This window comes from Mizuhopecten yessoensis, unplaced genomic scaffold, assembly GCF_002113885.1.
Source record: "Mizuhopecten yessoensis strain PY_sf001 unplaced genomic scaffold, ASM211388v2 scaffold3621, whole genome shotgun sequence".
Lineage (NCBI taxonomy): Eukaryota > Metazoa > Mollusca > Bivalvia > Pectinida > Pectinidae > Mizuhopecten > Mizuhopecten yessoensis.
Window position 1 is genome coordinate 51,573 of NW_018405136.1, and position 16,195 is coordinate 67,767.

Sequence of the window (16,195 nt, forward strand, 5' to 3'; positions counted from 1 at the left end):
TACACTGTATGTAAATAACATGTTCACCGCTGGATTGTTGCTATAAGGGGAGGACTTCTTTTTGTCAAAAAAATGGGTTGAAATCTAAATTGAAAACACATGTGAAAAAGCAGAAGAGTTAAAACTGATAAATAACCTTTAGTATACATATATATATCTGATGACCAATCTGAGATTAAGAATTATGAGACATTTCATTTCTCCGATTCCACATCGCGATTCAATTAAAACATTTTTTTCTACTTGTATTATTTCATACCTTCCTGTTTCTAGTTTTAATGAGGCTTCACCATATCTAGACTTGTCAGTCGACTGTAAAAAAGTAATGGCTCAAAGTCATTTACAACCTCGGAAAAATGCCGTTTTGCTGAACTGATTATTGGTGAGATACAGCTACAGAAATATAGTGGCCTAAGGGAAACAACTCTTATACAAAAAGCTGCATTATCCCTACATCTCTGTTCGTTGGACATGAAAAAAGTATTAATAAAAGAAACAGCGATAACATTTGCCTCTATCCGATATCCGATCTGCAGAGTCTTAAATATCTTAGTACCACAAAAAAAAAAAAAAAAAAAAAAAAAACCCAACCCAACACCAAACAAAAAAACCTTACAACATCTGTTCCTCTTTTTCTGCTCCTCTCGCGGTACATGTATTTTACATGAACAAGTACCTACCCCAATAGTACTCGAACATAACCTCTGGTGTCAGAACACATGCAGTCACCGACTGAACATGATTTTTTCTAAACGTTGTGTACAATATATCTCTGTTTTATGTCATTTTGTGTAACAGTCTTTTTATATATTTAGCTCATTTTCTTTTAATTGTGGTCTCAGTGACTGGCACAACATGCTCTGTACTGTTTTTAAAGGTAAGACTCAATATCATCCTCGATATCCAGGGATGACGCTCACTTTCGCTGCGCAGAGAGCGAAAGTGAGCGTAACTCCTGGAGTGTCGAGAATGACTCAACCTGTGTGTCTAAAGATAAAACCAGGTTGAGAAGTTTTAAAGTTTCACGAGAAACGTTTTAGTGAAGACGTCAGTAAAATTCCATTCCATTCTACGTATTTTTTTTAAGATGTGGAAAAACTATTGGGCCCATGAGAAACTCCTCACAGATGGTATTGAGAAGTGTGTTTCTATCAAAGAAAAGGCAGTAGGCATAAAGAAGTGTCCATTTCTTAACGCAAAATTAAGATAGGCTATATAGAAAGAAAAAAACGTATGCTTTTTAAGAAACCTACAAAATACAGTGAAAATCTTGTTACAAAAATTAGAAAGCAATCCTTGCAAACATACTCTTTGAAAGATCTATGAAGGATCAGCTGACATCATATTCCGTCTTTGCGTATTGCAGAGTTATCTCTTCTTTGGAGCAGGTATCGATTGTTACGTCACTTGTTTGTGAGAGTAACGTCATCATTTTTTGAGAAAACGACGTAATTTTCTCACACAAACCAATGAAGTAACAATCAATACCTGCTCCCAAGAGAGGATAACTCTGCAATACACAAAGATGGAATATTAAGGCCCTGGACAACCATTAATATGTCGCTGCCATATTGATGGATTTGTCCAAGACTTTTGACTGTCTTCCTTTTAGCCTGCTGATCCAGAAGCTCGATGTCTATGGTCTTAGCTCCGTAAACCAGGGTCCGTATTCATGAAACCGTTTTCATGCTCAAGCATGGATTCTATTTTCAAACCAGCTTGATTGTAATCACTCACTTAAATCATGTCAAACAATCAAAATATAAAATGTTACATTGAAAAGAGTAATTTGAATTAATTCTCTACATTTTATTTTTCCAAATCGTTGAAAAAATCAAAATTATTAATTTATAAATGAAATATGAAATTTGGCTTGAGCACAAAAACCACGCTTGAGCATGACAACGGTTTCATGAATACGGGCCCTGGTATCACGCTAGTTGAGCAGCAGAATACAGCTGGTGAGGCTGCTTTTAGTGAGGTGACTGGTTGGAAGTGCTGAAGGGAGTGTCACAAGTATCTATACTTGGTCCTGCACTGTTTTACATTTTTGTAAATTACATGTTTTTATATGTTATGTGTAATACTGATGACAGCACTGTAAGTGATACAACCAGAGACCCTCAAGGTTAAAAAACAAATCTAGAAAAAAAATGTCTACATTTAATGGAATGGTTTGAAACAAATCAAAATTATGAGGACTTATCCCGAAAAAAGGAAAGAGATCTGTTGATGCTTTTAAATGTTTTAATATTTTGGAAATGTAAACATTAAGCATGAAGCAGTCGTTAAAACTACTCGGAGTACATTTTGGCAAATTTCACATCTCTGAACTTTGTAAAGAAAGTCTATTGACAACTAGCTGTTTTAAAGCGATTAGGAATTTTGTTTTAACGAAACAAGGTAGGAGTGTTGTATACATATCTTTTATTGTGTGCATTTTAATTGCTGCCTTCTAGTCTAGCAGTTCACCAGAATAAGGAGTACTAAGAACATTGTAAAGATACAAGAGCATGCCCTTCGTTTTATCCACAGTGATTATATCTTCTTCTCTACTGATCGTTTAATATTGTCAAATGCAGAATTTTAACATGTGAGAAGACTTAAGGATATGGGATGTGAAGTTTTAAAATTCTGAACAACCTTTTCCTGACGTTACACAACACGCGTATAGCCCATTTTGTTACAAAGATTTTATCCATGATCTTATAAAACCTAAGTCCACCAAGTCCACCAATTATGACTTGAGACAGGAGAATGTAACAGAGGTTGCTGAGGTTAACACAGTCATATATGGACAGAAATCTGTTATTTCTGAGGCTGCTAGGGTGTGGAACACTCTCCCAAATGAGTTCCGGAAGGTAGACAATTTCCGGGATTCAAGAGAATGATCCAAACATGGAGTGGACCCAACTGTAGCTGTTCAATCTGTGGCACCTCTTCCGGTTCACGTTTTAACACTTTTAGTGCTAAAATGTAATTATGTAACATTTTTTAGTTTTTTTTCCTGTTATTAATATATAATCTACATCAAATAATGATGTTACTATTAGATTTTTCTCTTTACGGAGTTACCTTATAGTATATGAAACGCTGTTTTAAGATACACTATGTTAGTGTACATGTATATAAAGTCATGTTTACCATTTGCTGTATTAGCATGTCTGTATATTACACTTGTACAGTAGTATTTTAACATTCACTTTGGTATCACATTGTTTATTACGTGTCGAATCTTTAGTGTCATTCATCTCTGTGTGTGTGTCAATTGCAAACTTCCAGCCGTATTATGCAGAGCATAGATGAAATCGCGCTCCGCCAAAACGTACATACACTCACACACGCCTACTGCTTGGCGTGAAAATCCCCAGAATATACATGATGTATGTGTGCCTATAATCTATATTATCAAAGGAAGGATAGCTTAATTCTTGATGTGAGAATATTCACAAATATATATCTGCCTTAAATATATCATGAAATGATTACGTGTAATGTATTTGAATCGAGAGGCCTACGTGCAGTTTAACATATGTAGTTATTTTTAGAAAAGGTGATTTCCATTTAAAAACACAACACAGCTACCGATCGAAGGAGGTCACTAGGCTGTCTGGAAATTTCCAGTTCGCTGACAGGATGTATTTAACACCAGGATACCACTGCTCTACAAATTGAGTCCGGAGGTAAGATTTTTTCTGCTATTTACATTTTCATACTAATAAGGATATCTATTGTGTATTGTATGATTGTCTAATATCTGCTTTTCCCAATACGCCAACCGGAAACCAGGCTAAAAACGTAGACTTAATCGAATGCATCGAATCAATTGCTCAGCTAGTATGTGAAGTTTTAAAATTCTGAACAACCTTTTTCATGAATTGAAATCCACTAATTAATATTCAGCAGTTTAGTGTGTTTTGAATTTAATATCAATAAAGTGCTGTGTTGCGAATGACGCAATACATTTTAAATGCACAGCTAATGCTATGTGTTAGCCTTAGTAATATAGAGCGGCTTTGTCTAAAAATAGAACGTGACTAAGCAGGAACGGAATTCATTTTTCTTTAATTATTTTTTTTCCTTTTTTATGTTTATTGCTTAAATATTTTTTTCTACTTTATATTACTTTTTTTTAAACAATATTTTTTTGTTATCAGATAATTGAAACGCATAACTTGTGTTAAAAAAATGCTTTACCACGAATACTTTTCCAGCCGAATACCAGCTAAAATGTGCCTTATATTTTCAAAATGACCACAAAATGAGAAATGTATTCCCAATTTCAATAAAAATAATGCTGTATTTTCCAAATTAATAAAGAAACAGGCTTTTGTAAAATTTAGGTAAAAAAAAACACTGAATGATACTATGATCTGTTGTGAAGTGGCCCCTTATGCTCCATGTTTTATCAATCCTTTGTTATAGTATAATATTAGAAGTTAATGTACCTTTTTATCAACATTATACTAAGTAATATATATAAGTATTCACTGTTGGAATTTCTTCTTTGCCCCAAGTAATATATATATATATAGTAATTAATATTTGATTATAAAAAATACTAACTTGCAGTGTCATGAGTTTTTATTTTATAATAAACTGATGAAGCGCTGCGTTATGTTTGATGTTTGCATATATATATATAGATACTATGTTACCATTGTTTTTATTTGCGTTCTGAATAGGATTTGGTCCTTATAAATACTACCTGAATTACATGTACCTTCTATGCATTTTACTCGTAATGTTTCGTAAAGTTCCTCAGCTAAAAATAGTTTTCTGAATATAAATGAAACGTATCCGTCGCCTTAAATACATTTAGGTGTTTTAGCAGTATACAGTGTGAAGGTTGAACGTTAGTGAATGACGTAATACTCCATATTCAATGATAGACACATGTTCGTGTGCACAACTCGGTTAGTGTGCCAAATCGATTTTATTTCGTCTAAAAATAGAAAGTGATTAAGGACTGTGGGTGGGAAATATTTATTCTATAGTGAGGTAATGCTTAACAAAACGCTACATTTCTTATATACAGCAATGCCTGATACAATTATATTTTATTTTATACGCTAGATTATATTAATTGATTAAAAGAGCCAGTCAATATTGACTTGGTTTAAATTTTGTTTTATTCAAATTTTGTTTGACAATACATCGAAGTACATGTTTTATAAAACAGGAAAGGAAACAAAAACAAGTGTCGTGACACTTATGTAAATTTGTTACCTGCTTAGTAATCAACTTTTCAACACTAGCTACAAGAATGAAGTAATATGTACAATAGAATAAGTACGGGAATAGGGGAGGGGGTAATGAATTGGTATGCAGTGGAAACCGGGCTATTGACTTAACTTGTGGAAGCATATATTCAATAGGTCTGGCGTTTCAGACATGTTGTATAGATTATGATAATTCTTATTTATCTGTCCTCTGCTCGTATATTATGTCAACGCTGACTATTGCGCAGATTTTAGCAAATTGCCCACATGTTATTTCTTATTTGTGCACAATCTTATTTATAACAGATATTTTATTCGACTCCGATACTCCGAGTGGATGGAATAAAAGATGTGGGCTTAATCAGATTTTTTTTTATTATTCAACTTTTTTTCATAATCACATTTTACTACGTTAACATAAACATTACAATTGTTTCATATACATATATTCGTTCTGTAACTATTATATCAATCAGAATCGGTATATATATCAGTCTAACTGTTTTCTCTTGTATGTACATAGTTTGTATTAATTTAGAGTATATTTCCATCCATCGTCGGATACCCACGGTTGATTTCGCTTCGTTACTCACTCAACCGTGGGTATTCGACGATGATTTCCATCCGGATATTTCACGTTTTTTAAAGACAAATACAGAGTACCATGACATCTGTAAGTAAGACAGATCATTGCTATTTTGATTAAATTTAGACGTGAAGTTTTCCGACAGGAATATATAGCTTTAAAGACTTGAACCAAAATATATAAACGATGTCAGCTTAATTAAGTTAGTAAATGATTGATATAGTTCCATTTGCATTTGATATATTTGCATATTTCTTGCTTTTTGTTATGATAGGCATAAAGACCCATATCTTCTATTTTATTATAAAAGTTCAGGTATGTTTTCCCTTCCAAAATGGTAGGAGCAGTGTTTTTTAATTTACATGAATATATATAGTATCTTATAATGAGTAATACAAAATTAATTTCGTCTCTGTGTTCTTTTTCTACTACACCAAAACTAAAGGTTGTTGGGTGCCTGGGCAAGGTAATTTGGTACTTATGTTCTAGCGTAACCAAAATGTTTTTACTATACTGCATTCCCCAAAAAGATGCATAATAGTTTTTCTCTCATTTGTATAAAAACAGCATCTTTCAGTTCCAGCTCATTTGCATCTCATTAATTTTATATTGGTATAGATGATCCTGTATATGATTTTATACTGAAAGTTAATAAGTTTTGTGTCATCAGTTATGGCCCTTGGAATCGAGTTAAAAGATTCCCAAGATTCTTCACTAATATTATGATGAGTTCTTCTTGCCATTTTCTTTGACTATTCATTTGTGTTTTCAGAGATAGTTTGGATAAGAATATGATAGAGATAATTGTTAACTTGATCATGTGTATTAAGATAGTTTATTGATTAATAAGTTATTCAAGGTATGTCACCATTTATATTCTGCAAAACGTCTTTCCAATTTCTTGGTATGGCATTAATAACTCCATAGTAATCTATAAAAGTAACATTAATATTATACTTTTGAGAAAAAATATCACAAGACATGAATTGATTAATAAATCAGAAACAAAAAATACTGGGGTTGTGGGGGACATATTTTCTTCCAAGCCGTAAACACTTCCATTCAAAAGGTATTACATTTTTTGGCTAACAATGTTAATCCTTCTTTCGTCATTTAAAAAAAATAATCGCCTCCAAAACACTCTAGTTTCTCTAATAATAGTGTTTTCCATGCTGCCTGATTTGAGGGGTAAATACTTGTTTTAATCCAATACATCTTAAGTTCATGACAAAAAGTTAAAACATGTGGGAGACGTAGTCCCTCATTATGATAATCACTATACATGACATTGATCAGATTATACACAGGGGCACAGTGTCGTGATTTTGAATACTATATGACGTAATTTGTACTAACTTCAATTAATTATCCACGTATTCACATGAATAAATGATAGCAACACTTTTTATCAGGTGTTTAGGTACCCACGATTTTTATGAAGTTTTAGAATATGTATAAACACCGGAAAAAAGTGTTGCTATTATCAACCGATGTGTATAATTAACCGCAATTATTACAAATTTACCTTATGTATTACTCAAAATCCCGAAACCGACCTCCTGTGGATCAGAAGTCCAAACTCTACCGAACTGATAATTTGTGCTTGATATCACAGTGACATATCCGTGCCTACTGGTTACACATACGTTAAACATCAAATGGAGTTGTTTATCTTTAAGTCATTTATAGGTACATGTACCATTACGCTCGAACTATTGAAAATGTAATCTATATATTCGAATACATAACCCATACATTAGACTGAGGTATTTGCACTTTTGTATAATAAACTGTATGTTTTTAGTAAATAATCAAGCCGTACTTTCAAAACTGTTATATATCCACCCTCTAGATTTATGTTGGTTGTGAATGTTAGAATACTGTAAGAGTACCTATTTAAGCGGACCTAGATATTTTCGATACTCAAGGGGTTATGCTCACCTGCGCTCTCTACACCGCTGGGATATGTCCTGACAATATCGAAGACTGTGTGCGCCATCTTGATGCAAAAATATAAGTTTGATCCTTTGATGTACACCACCAAAAGAATCCCGAAGTAGCGTAATGGTTAACTTGACCGGCTTTGAAGTCGGATGTCACTCCTCTGTTATCTTTAAAGGGACAATTTAGTGAAGAAAGTTTTTTGTATAACCTCGTCACATACTTCTTCGTGATGATATAGCTTGCTACTCCTTATGAACAATTCATGAAGAGATATTGACAAGAGACAATGTACGGTTTGGAGGCAGGAGTGTAGAAAGCGTAAGTGAGCGTAGCCCCTGAGTATCGCGGATGACCCAAATATAAGCGTTTTATCAGATCAGAGCGTTAATGAATGAGCGCACTCCCAATATATATGTAAAAGAAAAATCATGAATTAGCGCAGTGTTTAAAGCGCGAAAAGTGCCGTCAAAATTGATATTTTACGCTTAACGTTTACAGTCTGTTCTAGTTTTAACCCGTAATTTTGACATTCTATTGAGTTTGGAGAGTGCATAAGATTTGCTTCAAATAAATGACTCGTAAATTCAAATTAGTATGTTCACTTTATTAATGCATTAAAAAAAGAAAAAAACTAGCACACATTTAATCCAAGAAGAATGACAATCTCGTTTTTTGGAAGTAAGACGATAATATCAGTTCCTCTGCTAAAAATTGTTATATAGTTAAAAATATTTATTATATAATATAAGGCTTCTGCAGTGCAATAAAGGGGNCTTAAATTAATTTAGGTGTTTTGAACGTAAACACCGTGAAGGTTGAACGTTAGTGAATGATGTATTACTTAATCATCAATGATAGTTCACTTGTACATGTGCACAACTCGGTTAGTGTGCCAGATCGATTTTAATTCGTCTAAATGTAGAAAGCGATTAAGGACTGTTTGTTTTTTATTATATTTATAGTAAGGTCATGCCTGCGGAACGCTACATTTCTTATATTAAATATCATGTTGTTGCTTGTTTTTCTATACATCAGTGTATGATAAAATCATATTTTATTTTATCTTAATTGATCTAAGCAGTCAGTGAATTTTGACTTAACTTGTGCTAATAAATTTTCACAAAACTGATCTTTAAGACTTTTTGTATAATTTATGATATGTTACACCGTATAAGTAATTTTATCTGTTCGTGTATTGTATCGATCCCGGCTTATTCCGTAGGTTCAACAAACTCAGTTTCAGCGTCAAAACTCAAGTGAACAGAACACGTATACAAAAATACAAATGTTAATTCTTATTTGATACAAGTGTAGTTACATGTATGCATTAAATTAGAAATCAACCAGTTACGGTCTAACTACGCAAAAATATCAAATAGAAATGTATGTTTGTCCTGATGTGATTGTTACATGAATCCATTAGATAGGTCATCAATTAATTACGTGCAATTACGAGAAAATATCAAATATGATTGTAAATCTTTATGTGATAGTTACATTTATTAATTAAATAAGTAATCAACATTTAACGGTGTAATTACCAGACAACATTAGATATAATTGTTAATCTTTATATGATAGTTACAAATATCTATTAAATTAGTAATCTACATATTCGAATATGTATTTATACTTTTGAATGAGATTTGTGAACAAGACATTCGTACTTTCTAATTTATGATCTACATTACTAGTGATTAAATTATGACCCAGAACGTCGAGTAAATAATTAATCCGTACTTGTATAAGAGTAAACTCAGAACAGACAAAATCCTGAAAATTGCAACTGACGAACGTAAATATATATCTTCATAATACGTTATTTGGAAAATTTCATGCTTTTTTTTTTTTTTGATCCTTATGAAACCTGTCTTATATAATTTAGTAACGCTTACGTAATGAATTATTTAATAAAACATCTTCATTCTAAGGACTCACAAAACTAAATAATTTACTGTATATTATTACTAAGCTTTTGAGCTAATAGCGTTAATATTTGCAGTTCAACACTAGTGACAAAGGTTCCAAAAGGCATTTTTGGTGAGTTAAGTGGCATATAAGAGTGCTACAGGCGTCTGCTTTTGACAACCGGAAGTTTACAAGCCAAACTGGTGAAGTGGGACGGGAACACCCCCTGTCTAAAGTTGAATATATCTGTAGATTGCATTCATTGTAAAATATGTCAACACTTACCTATTTGAATTACTCAGAGGCACTGTACTAGGCCAGAATATTTTTTTAGGTAGCGATTACAATCGTATGAAACACTCACTGGTGGGCTGATTTAGTTGTGTGAGTCCTCTAAATGAGGGAAACGCCTCTTAACAATTATTGGAACGCCTCGTACTTTGCTATCAAGTAATTAACATACATGTGGTAGTTGTTAATTGAACTGGTACTTTGTTCTAATACGCTTCCTAAGTATTTTATAAATAACGCTGCTCCCGATTTGTAGGTTACATGATACAACCGTGTAACTGGCACGCGCATATGATTCGTCTCGTGACATGATCGTTATTCATGTTTCAATGGCTTTTTTCTGCTGAATAGGATTTTTTGTGATTGATCATACTTCAGGCAAGTTATGCACGAATATGTTTGTGTCTCGTTGCATACATATTTTTTTCTTTTCACCAGAAATCTAAAGATGACTGAAGATGAAGATGACGACATTCATGGCGGTGCGACGGGTGAGTATCCTTTCGATCACATAGTCGTTGAATCCTGTAATGGTTTTAATTTATCTTCTTTGAAACAAATTTATTTTGATAAATTATAAGGTTTCTTTGTGTTATATACATGTACAGCTGTTTGCAAGGTTTTATTTTCAACGATGGTCGAAGAGTGCTGGACACATTTAAAGAATTGATGATTCGTGTGTATAACACAGTATTCTTCAGTGCCGTACTCAAATGAAACATACATACGGCGTGTTTATACAACGGAGCACTTCTGTATGATGCTCAAAAGAAACACATTTTGTGTTCCACGGTGATTTATAATTCAATATCAGAGCGAAATATATGACGACACACGTTTGTTCAGTACTCGAACGAAACAGTTCGTTTCGTACCGTGGTGCTTTGTTGTGGTATATAAACATATCGTTTGTACAAAAATGTACTTCAGTTCACATTTAAAGCAAAAAGATATAGAAACAGCTATTGTTTGATTTTGTGTATTTTGTGTGCACTTTCATTTGTGACCGAAAACAGCCGTTACAAAACCGACGAGTCTCAAATTAATCCAGACTTTATAATGTCTGATTTATACACAGTCATTTTAATTTGGCAGTTAACGGATCCCTTTCCCATTGCATTCAAAACAATAGAGAATTCCAATGTTTTTTTATATATACACACTAACCTTCCCCCTTTTTTTCCGATACAACTGTTTTGTAAATGGGCCAGGTTAACATCGTTAGACCGATAATGAATGTAGCTTGCAAGGATCTTGTTTTGACAATGTTAGTGACTTGTTGTAACAATAATGCTTTTAATAGGAGTAATGTTCTCCCATTATATATAAGTGACCTGTTACAGTGATATCTTTACAGGAGAGACCCACATTTTGGACCACATGCCTGCTCCCAGAGAGAACGACGACAAACCGTGGGCAGGTTGTGATAGAAAATCTCCCCCTTGGTTATCGGACAAGACAAACGGTGTTGGGAGCTCCACATGTAATCCCGAGCTATGTCATGTAAATCTTATAGAACAAGAGTGTACTACCAACTTGACAGATGACTTCGCCTTTATTACTGCTGAAATGTTGCTTCCAGAGCCAATTGCAAATTCTTTAGATCAACCTCTTGATTCCAAACCATCTCTTACAGGAGAGAATGTACAAGATTCTGTTGCACCATTTAAAAACAAAGTATTTTCTGCAGAAACAGGATTTCAAGCTTCCGAAAAGTCCACAGAGCGCTATTACAAATTTTTGGAGGAAGCTGATGAGACGTCTGCAATGGAAGAACAAGAATCGACTGCAAGCATGGATAAGTCCCAAAGTTCTCCCGACAACAGCTCTTTGGCATCAGGCCAAAGCTGTGTAACCTCAGATTCAGGTGCGTGTAGGAGTTCACTAAAGGAGACAGACTCGCAACCTTTTGATGGGACTGGTTCTCCATGTCATCCTCCGTATAGTAAGCTCTACCCTTTCCGTCCTGTTTCTGCGCCCAATGGATTTCCTTCTACCAACTCGCCTGTGAAAGGATGTAAACCAAAATCACCTCCAAAATCTATTGCAATTTCTGAACCAGTTGCACAGATGGAGTTTAAGTCAAACGAAAACAGAGGCATGCACATACCTCAGCCATCATGTCGTGAAACAGTTGGCCAGAATCATTCCATGCTTTTGGGGGAAAATACACCTGCGGCAGATGAAAATCCTCCAAAACATGCTCCCGTAATTCGTCTTTGCAGACCAAAAGATGGTCACGTTTCTCTTTTCTACCCAAAATATACCCCAAGAACATTTTCATATCAAGATTTCACTTTCGGGACACCAGCGGCTTTATTAACGTTTACTTTAAAGCATTTCATATCACCAAAGGAAGTGAAACTCTTCAACATCGGATATTTCCGAAAGATATTGTCACCTTTGTTTGCATGCTTCGTTGAATTCTGTGGTCAAGGCGCAAATGGTCTTGCATGCTTCATCAGTGATCTGGAAACATCTAAAACATGCAAAGCCTGTTCCATCTTACAGAACGCTCTGAAACCTCTCAACGTTCTCATCAGAAATCCACGTTGTTGGGTATATAGCGAAGAAGGACCCGATGTCACTCCTCAAGACGCCATTCTCACGGTCGTCTCTGCGGGAACTGGTCTCGTTCGACTGATACCGACATGCCCTGCCACATGGGAACAGTGGGCTCATTTTTCCATGGATATTGAAGGCGAAGGTAATTGCTTTATTAAACATTTTACCCAAACGGTTGAAAGCGGCGATGAAATTCGCCAATGTCTTACTTGTTTGCAATGGCCCACGGAGATCGAAAAAGAGTTCAGAGAAAGGAAGAGAGAAAGTAACTGGCTTGACCAAAACACATTAAGAGAAATTACTAAAACTGAATGTCGTGTTGTGCCTTTCCTACAGCAACATAGATCCAGGCATGATATTGACTGGCTTCTCATATTTCCTGAAGCCGAACGTCGACTCGCTGATTTATTGACCAACGAACAGCGACATTGCTTCTATATCTTCCACCTTGTCATGCAGCATCAACTTCTGACCATTCCTCAAGCTGAAGAAAGCATCACTGCGATATCACAACTGCTGATGCATCTTGACCATGTCCTCCTCCACGCTTGCGACACGGTTCAAAACCACATGTGGAAGATGTCTCCAGGATCCTGTTTCCTTTATCTCGTTAGGAGTCTGGGTCAGTTCTTGCACGACCGACATCTGCCTCACTACGTTGTAAGAAACAGGAATCTTCTCACCAAGCTATCCGTCAAAGATTTTGGAATATTAGAAGCAGCATCCCAAGAAACACTCAGGAGTCCGTTACAGTTATTCCAAAAACTTTTTGAAAACCACAAGTTAACGAACGCTTGGGTTTTGAATGAACTGGACCTCTGTAACCGACTTATCGGAGGGCACGGTGCGAATAACGACAGCAAGCGTGTTTTACTACCGTTAGCTTTGCGTTTGTCAAAAGAATTTATGCGGAGACAATGTCCAGAGAAGGCCTTTGAGTGTATTGAAGTCATTCTTAACGCGGTTGCTACCTCTGAAACTGACAGGAACAACCCCTATACCACAGACGTGAGTGGTTTCTTTGCAGAGATACCCAATTCAGAAAAAGATGTTAGTTTCCTGTGCCGTCTCACTGTCTACCTGAAACTGTCTCTTTCTATTGATATTTCAAGTTTTTTACCGGACGTCTTCACAAGTCTCCAGGAAGCTATCGGTCCGTCGTATCAACTTTCCCAGGAAATCAAAGATCTACCTTTTCCAAAATTTACAGATTATAATGTAAGTGAAAAGGTGTATTTGCTCGAAGGACTTGCTTTTCAACTTACTCATTACTCTCATCTGTCTGATACTGTTGTGACGCTTCTGAAGGGTACCTATGATATTGCTGCACGTGCAATCGATAACCTTAAAGAGCAGGATATGCGTGAGGATGAGGCATGTCTAAGTGGATACAACCTAGTGTTTGCTATTAACACGGTAACTCAAAATAGTTCTCCATGTGCTGTTGCCCCCGAGGAGGAGATACTCAGAGCAAGCTATGAAGAGGTACGGCTGCTTGAGACTGAAACATGTGGTACTACAAATCGTGATAGGATTACTGCTGACACAATACCCTCCTTCACCACCGACAGGGCAAATCGTGCTTTGGAGGCGCACACCTACAAAGTAATGAGGTCACTTAGGGAAAGCCAGTTTAGATGCCTATGGAATCTGTTCAGGTGTTATGAAGTACAACACTGTCTCGAAACGATCGAAACTCACCTTGACGAACTTGATTGTCTGTGTGAACAACTTGGAGATCCAAAATTGTACATAGCATTCGGTAAAATTCCGCGCCGACTTGGTCATGTTAGTCGTGCGCGGCAGGCTGACGAAATGGCCCAAATCAGGGACAATGTCGAGTTTGGTGTATAATGTTCACGTCAATCGTGACGTCAGAGGGAACAGAGGACCACGTATGACTAAACATAGTACCAAGACTGACAGAACTGCAAGTAAAAACCCAATGTTGCGGAACGAGAAGCCGAATACAACATCCAGTATTTTCAGGGCGGTCTGGAGCAACTACGGTATACCGGGAGACTTTTGCTGCCTTTTAACTTCCGCCTTCTACACCGTCACTAACGAGGTCAAATTCGTCCTGACAGCGAATATTTATACACAACATACTATATATAGTTCTTACATGTGAATGGCAAAATAGACAATGGCCGAATATGGATTTTATCGGTAAATGGCGAAAGTCTGACAGGGCAAAAATGTTCTGGTGTACGTTCTTATTTCATTACACTAAAATTTTAGCGCAATTTGGCGCTTTCCCAAAACATTCAGGAAAAAACAATAAACAAGAACTTCAATTGGTGCATTCATAACATAGCGCAATATTTTAATCGCGAGAACCGCTTAAATAAGACCACCGCTAAAAATGAACGTTCACGGTATCTTTTTATCAAATATTAATTTTATCAGATGAAAGATCTAATGTTGATAACGGTAAATAATTTAATTGTATTAAAAGTATTAACGATTGTGTTTTGGGCTACGCTTTTATGTGAACAGAAATTCATTTGGAATATCTGGCATTTTCCAACCTTTTTGCTTTGTGTTCAATACCATGTATATATTCTTTTAGTCTAGTGTTGTTTTTCAAACGTTCAGGATTTGTTAAATATATACGTTTTACATAATGTTGAACTAATTGGTATAAAATATGTCGTATTAAATGATAATGCCACCTTAAGATAAAGGATACCGCCAGGTTAAACCATGGTATAATCATTATCACTATTGTAAACTGTTTGTTTCAGTCTTTTCCAAAGGGCGTATTCCGTAAAGATCACCCGTTTTATTGCATACCAGTACTAGAGAATTGAAGTCATTTTAATACGTAATTTGGAAAATATAAATAAAAAAGGGAAAAACTTCTGGGAACAAACTCAGAATGTTAATTCACAAGCCTACACGTTATCTGTATTTATCGGCCGCAATGCAAAGAAAAACTTGACAATTGAACTTTCTGTAAGAAAAAACCTTGTGGATGTTGGGTCTTCTGTATAGAGGGGAAATAACTCGAGTAAAGATGAACTCTTCGTCATTTTATAACCTATGAAGTGGTATCCTTTATCTAAAGTTTCCTATTGTTGGAAAATAACAAAATTATATTTTTAATTTTATTTTGCTTAGAATGGAGATTTGCATGACGAATCCTTGTGTCCATTTGCTTTTCTTTTACTTTTAGGATATTTATCCGCCAGTCTGACATTGTATAACCCATGGGTAAGCTAGTTGACCGGGTTGTGATTGGTATAAATCGAATATGATATAACGATTGGTTGTATATGATGGAAGAGTGATATGTTTTACCAGATGGTATTATTAATGCATACAAAGGACCGGGCGACTGAACCACATTTGAACTCAAGGATATACATTTATAAGATACATCGGTAAATAGATATTTTTCTGATTTAATTAAAATATCATAAATTTGTTAAAGTGGAGTAAATATCAATTATATTTTTATCGGCGATATATCACAAATAATCAATTAAATAAAAACAATTTACCCATAGCTACACTGAGAATATATAGAACGTTATAACATCAAATATTACTGATTAATATCTAAAAAAAACCGGACAGAATCTCTTACAAAGCTCATTAAAATGGTGCTCTATTCTTGTTGTCAAGCATGACGTTATTAAAGCCACTTTGTTGATAGAAACTATTCTGTCACTGTA

At 35.1% G+C, this 16,195-nt stretch overlaps 1 protein-coding gene across 1 annotated transcript; it reads left to right on the forward strand.

The window, feature by feature from the left end:
* The first annotated feature begins 3,584 nt into the window (after positions 1-3,584).
* On the forward strand, positions 3,585-15,955 carry LOC110447786. Its single transcript, XM_021493693.1, has 3 exons — positions 3,585-3,683; positions 10,390-10,442; positions 11,308-15,955. The coding sequence occupies exons 2-3, from the start codon at positions 10,400-10,402 to the stop codon at positions 14,367-14,369; spliced, it is 3,105 nt and encodes a 1,034-aa protein (XP_021349368.1). The 5' UTR covers positions 3,585-3,683; positions 10,390-10,399; the 3' UTR covers positions 14,370-15,955.
* The last annotated feature ends 240 nt before the right edge of the window (positions 15,956-16,195 follow it).

Coding starts and splice junctions, on each gene's coding strand:
- LOC110447786 (XM_021493693.1), top strand. CDS start 10,400: ATGACTGAAGATGAAGATGACGACATTCATGGCGGTGCGACGG. Junction 10,443..11,307: donor CATTCATGGCGGTGCGACGG/GTGAGTATCCTT, acceptor ATATCTTTACAG/GAGAGACCCACATTTTGGAC.